Source organism: Alexandromys fortis, unplaced genomic scaffold, assembly GCF_014885135.2.
Source record: "Alexandromys fortis isolate MF-2015 unplaced genomic scaffold, M_Fortis_MF-2015_v1.1 scaffold_31, whole genome shotgun sequence".
Classification (NCBI taxonomy): domain Eukaryota; kingdom Metazoa; phylum Chordata; class Mammalia; order Rodentia; family Cricetidae; genus Alexandromys; species Alexandromys fortis.
The window spans coordinates 11,283,540-11,291,975 of NW_026067974.1; the positions used below are offsets into that span (position 1 = coordinate 11,283,540).

Below are 8,436 nucleotides of genomic sequence, written 5' to 3' on the forward strand. Positions count from 1 at the left end.
AGAGAGAGAGAGAGAGAGAGAGAGAGAGAGAGAGAGAGAGAAAGAGAGAGTGCCTACATGCTGCAGTATGCATGTGAAGATCCTAGGATAACTTCCAGGTGTCAGTTTTCTCCTTCCACCATGTATGTAGATCATGGGGATCCAGTTCAAATCTTCCCGCTGCCACCTCGCTTGCCGGGAAAAGACTTTCTTGGATATGGACAAGGTTTATTTTGTCACTAGAGTCCTTGTGTTTCTTCTGAGAATCAGGTTGTGGTGTGTTCGTGCCTCGCCGAATGGCTTCTTTGCAGAAGAGATCATGACTAGAGCTAGCACCCCTTTTCACGAGCGGGAGGGTGGGGCCACAGAGCTCCTGGTCCTCAGCAACGGGGCATTAGGTTGTGGCTAAGCACAGACGGTGAGTCAGTCTGTCTGAACTCCAGCGCCTCCAGTTATTAGTTGTGTGATTCTGAGAAAATGACTCCGCTGCTCTCTGACTCAGTTTCCTTACTCGTAAAACGATGATGACCATGGCATCGGCCTTGTAGCGTGGTTCTGGGGGACCAAGTGGTTTCTAGACTATATCTTCCTATCCTTTCAGCCTGGTTCCAGTAGAAAGAGTTTATTCCCTTAGTTTGGATGGTTTGATGATCAGACATCCAAAACACCGGAGGAAATCTGAGCTAACTATTGAGTCATAGAAAATAGGCTAAAAAAGAATTTTTGAGAGTTGTTTTTTTTTTTTAATGATTTTTTTTGGTTGTTTGTTTTTGGTATGAATGCTCCACCTGCATGAATCCCTGCATGCCAGAAGAGGTCATCAAGATGTAAGCTGTCAACAGTCTGTTCTAAGTCACCATGCCTGCCTGCTAGCTTTGCCCTGACATCATGGACTCTGACCCTCTAAGCCAAAAGAAATTCTTTCTTCTCTAAGTTGCCTTAGTCATGGTATTATATCACAGTGACAGAAATGTAACTGATATGTCTCCAATATATGCCCCTTTCAACTTCATAGTTTTTTCTTTTATAACCCACTAAGTCCAGTCAGTGTTGCCCATATGTGCATGGGTGTGGGGCCATCCATGGAAACCCACCAGTGGTCATATTTTCATTTAAGAATGATTTTCTTCTCCCCAGCAGCTATCCGCTGCCAGTAGCTCCTTGATGAGGGTGGTCCCTGAAGAATCGTCTACTCCATCTCTACCGGGATGTAGTCTACTTGATCTTGTGAAGGTAGCCACATCTACCTCCATAACTCACAGCTGTGATTTCACAAACACAGTAGCCATTTCAAGTCCAGAAGGCAGCATTCCACAGCACTCCTCTGTAGGTGGAATTTTCTGGCCCACCGGCTAGTTCCCAAATAACCACACAGAGACTTATTCTTATAAATGCTTGGCCAATAGCTTAGACTCACTACTAACCAGCTCTTACATATCGACCCACATTTTTATCTATGTGCTATCACATGGATCAGTACCTTTCTTCAGTATGGCATATTCATCTTGCTTCTCCTAGTGACTTCACCCTTCTTCATCCCAGAGCTCTCTCCCTGTCCTGCACATCCTGCCTAACCTCTTCCTGCCTAGTTATTGACCATTTAGCTCTTTATTAAACCAATGAGATCAACATGTGTTCACAGTGTACAAAGATTATTCCATGGCACTCTTCCCCACCCTCCAGATCTTATATTCTTTCCACCTACTTTTCCACCACATTCCCTGAGCTGTGGACTCTCACTCCCCTATCAGCCATCAGTAGCCATCAATTATTTCCTTAGCTAGGGGTGAGACTTCACAAATTCCTTCGCCTCTGATGCTGGAAATTGATTGGCTTGGTATCGTGTGGGTCTTGTGCACAGAGTCAAAGCTGCCATGAGCATTACAGCCTGGTCATGCCCAGAAAACACTGGTTTTCAGCACTCTTCCACTTCCTCTGGCTCTTGCAATCTTCACCCTCCCTCTTATGCAATCTCTCTCTCTTCTCTTTAAAAAAATCTACATGTATCATCTTTCCTTAGGATGTTTTTGACTCTTCAATTTTCTATTTTCACTTCCTTGAGTCTACTATATATACTCAAGATCATTATTTTATATGTATGAGTGCTTTGCCATCCTATTTATGTGTTTACTGTATTTGTACAGTGCCCAAGGAGGCCCAGAAGGGGGTGTTGGATCCCCTGAAACTGGAGTTACAGGGCATTATGACTCTCCATGTGGGTGCTGGGAACTGAACCTGTGTCATCTCTCCAGCTCCAGGAACTGGTTTTTATTTTTAATTTTTTAGTAGCTGTTTTATTTTCACTGCCTAGCACTCAACATATATACACCCAGTATGTGTGGAAGGTTGGGAGATTAAAATTTTGTAGACACATGAAAAGACTACAACCATTACATATTCAACCAGTTCCTAACTTGCAAAACGCCATGGATTAAACAGAGGAAATTAAAGGCGGAGCTTAGCTCCCATGGAGGGTTACTTCAGATGCAGTGATGAACCAGAACTAGGCAGGATAGCTTGCAACAGGAAGACATTTATTGAAACACCACCAGAGAGAAAGCCAAAGAAATGTCACTAGTCTAAAAGGTTTGTCTTCACTCACTGGGAGAGAAGCAGAAACGTAAGAGGGCCCTATTGTGGAAAACCGCTTAGATTTGGTATTTTAAAGTAGGACTCTTCATTTTAGGCAGTGGAGTTCAAGAAGGCATCCTTTCTTTGCTCATTCTTGTTAACTTTGGTAGATTTTTCTTCCAGGGTATGAATTCTGGAGGAGAGAACCTTGCCACGGGGATCTAATTCTTCAACAACAGTTTTAACGATGGCGGTTTTAGATGGTTCTGAAACGACACAGACAAACCATGAAAATTTTAATTCACAGATGGGAAATAATTCAGCGTTTGAAAAATATAGACTATGCTGGGTGGTGGTGGTCCCAGCACTCAGGAAGCCAAGGCAGGTGGAGCTCTGAGTTCGAGGCCAGCTTAGTGTACATAGAAAGTTCCAGAATAGCCAGTGCTACACACACACACACACACACACACACACACACACAACCCTGCCTCAAAAAAACAAAACAAAACAAAAGAAACATATATAACAAAAAAGACAGAAAATAAGAGAAAGGAAGACTTCAGAGCTGGCTCAACCTGCGAAGTGCTTGCTTTGTAATGATGAGGACCTGAGCTCCATCCCCAGAACCCACATAAAACAAGTCCTAGGTCTGGGGAGGTGGAGACAGGAGGATCCTTGGGTGCCACTGACTGGCCAGCCTCATCTACTTGGCGAGCTTTAGGTCCATAAGAGACCCTGTCTCAAACAAAGAGCTGGGCCTTGGATGAGGATCACTGTTTGAGTTTGTCCTTTGGTCCCCACCTACAGGTGCACCTGCACACAAGAGGAAGAGAGGGTCCAGGGATGCAGGGATGAAGGAGGAGGAGGAGGAGGAGGAGGAGGAGGAGGAGGAGGAGGGAAAGAAACAAAGAGAGGAGAGAAGAAACCACTGAAGGTTTTGTAGAGCTTTTAATTTACCCTTTATCTGATTTCCGGGTCCTCCTGGGCCTTTTGACTTAACACAAGAGCTGTAAAAAAAAAAAAGAGATTTTTGCATTATTTACATCTCTGTGTTGTGCTAAAGCAACCGAGAAGCAGAGATTAACTGGAGTTCATTAGCTGCTGAAATAATACCAGGGACTGTGCATCCATTCCCCCATGATCTGGACTGCAGAGACCTGCCGTAGCTTCAAGTGACTTTTAGGAACCTTAAAGAGAGGCCTTAGAGGCACAGTGCCTACCCCTCGTCTCCGTCGATGAGGCGGCAGTAGGTATCGATCTCCTTCTCCAGGTGGGCCTTGACATTCAGCAGCTGCTCGTATTCCAGCTTCTGGCCCTCGGTCTCAGTCCTGACCTGGTGCAGCTGCTCCTCCAGGGCGCTGATCTGAGCCTGGATCTGAGCCAGCTGTGTGCAGTAGTTGCCCTCCGTCTCGGTGAGGGAGCACTCCAGAGAGTGTTTCTGTGGTTTAAAAGATGGTATTAGACGACATCACTGTTCCGACTCAGAAGAAGCCTCTTAGAAGAGAGTCATCCTTCCACAAGGCAATCACTCCTCCCCAGCGCCATGGAGACGGCTTGCCCTGCGAGCATGTGAACCTGGGAGCCATCCCCAACACCTACACAAAAAGTCAGGTACAGCTGTGTGCTTGTAGTCCCAGGGCTGGGGAAATGGAGACAGGATGTCTATCACTTGATCAGCCAGCCTGGCTGAACCTGTGAGCCCCAGATTGAGACAGGTGAGAGACCCTATCTCAAAAAACATTGTGGAGAACTCCAGAGGAACGGCACCTGAGGTTGACCTCTGGCCTTCATACACATGAGCACACACTCACACACCACATGGGCACCATACACATGAACATACACTGCACATATACGCCAACAGCCATTTTCATCTAGAAGATTCCATTTGCTCAATATTCACGCCATACTAGTCTGTCTGATAATCATATAGATGGTGGCAAATGGTCCTTGTCAATCCAGAAAGGTGAAACTGTTTCTCTCTAGGCTTCAGCCAAAAGATCCCTGCCATATACACTGATGCACTTATGGGGTGTAGCAGCTTCCAGTTTTCTCAGTAACAAAGGCCCCCCTACATTTTGCTTCCTCATCATCAGTCCTGCCAATCATTGCTTTTCTAGAGTCAGCTATATAAACAGTGTATGTAAGGGATGATCTAAAGAAAAGCACCAGCCCCTTAAACTGTTGACAAATGGAGATGGCAGTATCTCAGTATTCTCTCTCTCTCTCTCTCTCTCTCTCTCTCTCTCTCTCTCTCTCTCTTCTTTTCTTTCTTTCTGAGGCAGGATCTCTCTATATAGCCCTGGCAATCCTGGAACAAGTTATTTAGACCGAATTGGCCTTGAACTCACAGAGATCCAACTGTTTCTGCTTCCCCAGTGCTGGGATCAAAGGTGTGCACCACCCTGCCTGGCGAGGTGACAGTATTTACTGACCATTTTGAAGCCAGGTATTTTCCTACGAGGCCTGTTTTTTTTTTTTTTTTTTAACACATTTACATCAGCGCATGCATTCTTTTGTGGGTCAGGCCTGGCCGTCTCCTAGCCATAGGAGGAAAGGTACAGACTCTGGTCTGGCAAGTGGGAGAGGAAGTCCCATTCTTTGTCTCCATTTGTGCAACTCTGGGAGTCACCGCCCCTCTTTGAATCTGATTCTTCTTCTGGAGACACTGACGTGAGCTGTGAAGACGGCCTGCCTATGCCTCAGGGGGCATTGCAGGCTAACCTGTGGGTGAGCGGCTGGGCAAACCCTTAATGAAAAGGGTGATTATTACTGTCATTAGGCGCGTTTCGCTTTAGACTCAACCTTCACACCTCTACTTTGCTTCTTATTTATGCCACTTAAAAGGAATTTAAGTGCTCTTAATGAACTGACCAACAGGAAGGCTGGGTGGGGAAACCGGGGAAGATATTTCTGCTCTGCAGAGATTTTTTTAATACAGGTAAAATGAATTTCTTCCGGAGCACGTCAAAATAATTGTATTTGCAGGTTCCCAGGGCTTACTGACAGCTAGGCATGACTTTCAAGCATATGTCAACAAGTAATCAGAGGCTAAAATCCTAAGTGAGTAACACTACAAGGATGAAAATTCTTAGGAGTTTTTTTTTTTTTTTTTTTTCCAACATCCAAAGCAAAGCTGCCTCGTCCTTCATACTTACCATGGCCAAAAGGGACTGCAGCTCTATCTCCAGGGTTTGGAGGGTCCGTTTCATTTCAGTAAGTTCATTCCGGGCTGAGGTGGTGGCTCCAGCATCGTCTGATATCTGCTGCTGCAGGGTGGCGCTCTGCAAAGGCAGGAGCTGGTGTCAGGGTGGGGACAGAGGCATCCACACCTGGTGCCGGGGTGTGCCCGCGAGCCTGCCTTTACCTTTTCCTGGAACCAGGCCTCGGCGTCCCTGCGGTTCTGCTCAGCCAGGGCCTCGTACTCAGCTCGCATGTTGTTCAGCAGGACGGTGAGGTCCACACCCGGGGCCGCGTTCATCTCCACGTTCACGTTGCCTCCCGCTGCGCACTGCAGAGCCTTCATTTCCTGGAACGGTTTGTTCAGCCACATCAGGCTCTGACTGGTTGGGAGGGAGCCAAGTGGACAGGATCCACATGGCTCAAAGCTTTTTATGAAGTTTGTTGCTTTTTCTCGTTTGAGACAGTCTTACTCTGGAGCCCAGGATGCCCTTGGACTCTCAGCCATCCTCTTGCCTGAGATCTGGGATGGTAGCTGTGAGCTACCATCCTGGACTGGTTTGTTTCATTTGAGAAGGAGTAATAGAAACATTCCAAAGGCATAGGGGGAAATTAAAACCGTCTTGATATGAAGCTATTTCAGGAAGGAGGCAGGCTATGAAGCAGGGAAGGTTGAGAGCCTACCTCCTCGTGGTTCTTCTTGAGGTACGCCAGCTCCTCCGTGAGCGTTTCCAGCTGGACCTCGAGGTCAGTTCTGCACAGGGTCAGCTCATCCAGGACCCTTCGCAGGCCATTGATGTCGGCATCCACACTCTGGTGAAGCGCCAGTTCACTTTCGTACCTTAGAGATGTGTTGGAAGGGTTCATTCTCTCCCACCAGATTTGAGACTCCCCACTTTCTGGGTCATCCTAAAACTTAACCTAGCACAACAAGCTTCAGCCAGACTACCTACCATGGATAGACACACTTCTATGAAGCTAGATAATGGGGGTAGTCAAAGTTCTCTTCCCTTCTGACCGTGACAATCATTTGTGTTAGCTCCGAATTCTCTAAGTTAACTGGGTGAGTTAATCGATGCTTTAAAATAAACAAAGGGGACAAACAACAGAGCAGAGAAGACTCCCAACGACACGCCAGGAAAAGAGGGAAGTCCCGGGATAACTTCTGGTCTGTTTTCATTTGGCTCAACTCACTTCATTCTGAAGTCATCCGCTGTCAGTCTTGCGTTGTCGTTTTGCAGGACGATGTTGGCGTTGTTTGCGGTTGCGGAGATGATCTGATGAATGGAGAGGTGGGTGAGAGTGAGGACGTAATAAAACATGTGCATTTCCTTGCACTCCAGTAGCATGTGGAAATCACAGGAATGCTTCTCGCACCTCGGATCAGGTGTTGTGAAAATGGGAACTCGAGATATAGTCAGTTTTACTTTATATTTTAATTTCTACTTCACCTTTAAAAAATTTCCTCTTACATTTATAAATATATAGTTGGAGACACCGGGCAGTTTTTTTAAAAATATATTTTCATTTTACTAAAAAGATGCTTGCATGCCTGATTTCAGATGGGTGGGGTCATGATCAAAGATTGTAATTATAATATAAATTGTTATTTTTTTTTTAAATTCACTTGTTTTATGTGTATCGGTGTCTTGACTGTGTGTATGTTTGTGCACCATGTGTATGCCTGGTGCCCCCAGAGACTGGGAGAAGGTTTCAGATCCCCTGGAACTAGAGTTAGGTTGTGAGCCACCTTGTAGATGCCGGGAATTAACCCCGGGTCTTCTAGAAGAGCAGCAGCCAGTGTTCTTAACTGCTGAGCCCTCTCCCCAGCCCAGAAATTATTTGGAATATTGACAATGAAGTTCTAGAAGCTGTGCTCCATGTCCTGCTGTGACCTCTTCTATTTTCCCTTGTCTATATGTCCCATGTCCCTGTACTTCTTACCTGGGATCTGAGGTCATCAATGATGGGGAAGTATCTACTGTAGTCATGATCGAGACCACGGCATGAACCAGGTCCAAATTTCTCATACCAGTCCTTGATCTTCTGCTCCAGGTCGGCGTTGGCCTCCTCTAGCGCTTGTACATTCTCCAGGTAGGAGGCCAGGCGGTCGTTGAGGTTCTGCATGGTCACCTTCTCATTGCCTGACAGGAGGCCATGCTCGTTCGTCGTAAAGGCCCCACAAGAGGCACTGCCCATACCGAGCCCTCCTGCCGAGGAACTGCCTCCAAAGGCGCAGGAGAAACCACTTCCGATGCCTGGCACTCCGCACGCATTTCCAGCTCCCAAGGCTGCTCCGGTGCCGGAAAGCCTCACGGAGCCCAGCCGTCTGGATGCGGAGGAGAAGCGAACAGACATCGTGCTTACGCTGGAGTGTTGCTCCGAGGGTGAATGCCCTACTGGGTGAGGACTGCTTTATATATGCAACGTTAGGGTGTCTCTAGGGGAAACTCTGCCTCTCCTAGCAAAACGGTGTTTGCTAGCTCATTGAGAATTACCCGTAAGTGGGTGACATTTTGCACTAATGAATGTCTTCACGCTGCCGTGGCCACTTCCGTAGGTGGATAGTTATCTTGATGTTTGTTGTCTTTGGGAGGGAGCAGGGTGGAGTATTATCAAAGTTATTATAGTGATGCCTTTGAATTTAAGGTGAGCAACCCTTCCTGCCTCCTAGGCTCCAGGAGTATACAATTCCTTAAAGAATTC

At 46.6% G+C, this 8,436-nt stretch overlaps 1 protein-coding gene across 1 annotated transcript; it reads right to left on the reverse strand.

Moving 5' to 3' along the window:
- Window positions 1–2,530: 2,530 nt before the first annotated feature.
- Window positions 2,531–8,088, reverse strand: LOC126510368 (keratin, type I cytoskeletal 27). The gene is made up of 8 exons (XM_050156907.1): window positions 7,675–8,088; window positions 6,925–7,007; window positions 6,415–6,571; window positions 5,918–6,079; window positions 5,709–5,834; window positions 3,771–3,988; window positions 3,508–3,557; window positions 2,531–2,816 (listed from the first exon to the last, which is right to left on the reverse strand). Exons 1-8 carry the CDS (start codon window positions 8,086–8,088, stop codon window positions 2,662–2,664), a joined length of 1,365 nt encoding a protein of 454 aa, XP_050012864.1. The 3' UTR covers window positions 2,531–2,661.
- Between the last annotated feature and the right edge of the window lie 348 nt (window positions 8,089–8,436).

What these genes read in the sequence shown, in the direction of transcription:
- LOC126510368 (XM_050156907.1), bottom strand. Translation starts at nt 8,088, where the DNA reads ATGTCTGTTCGCTTCTCCTCCGCATCCAGACGGCTGGGCTCCGTGAGG. An exon ending in GCGGATGACTTCAGAATGAA is followed by an intron (nt 6,572 to 6,924) that starts GTGAGTTGAGCC and finishes CACATCTCTAAG; the next exon opens with GTACGAAAGTGAACTGGCGC. An exon ending in AGGCCTGGTTCCAGGAAAAG is followed by an intron (nt 5,835 to 5,917) that starts GTAAAGGCAGGC and finishes CTGCCTTTGCAG; the next exon opens with AGCGCCACCCTGCAGCAGCA.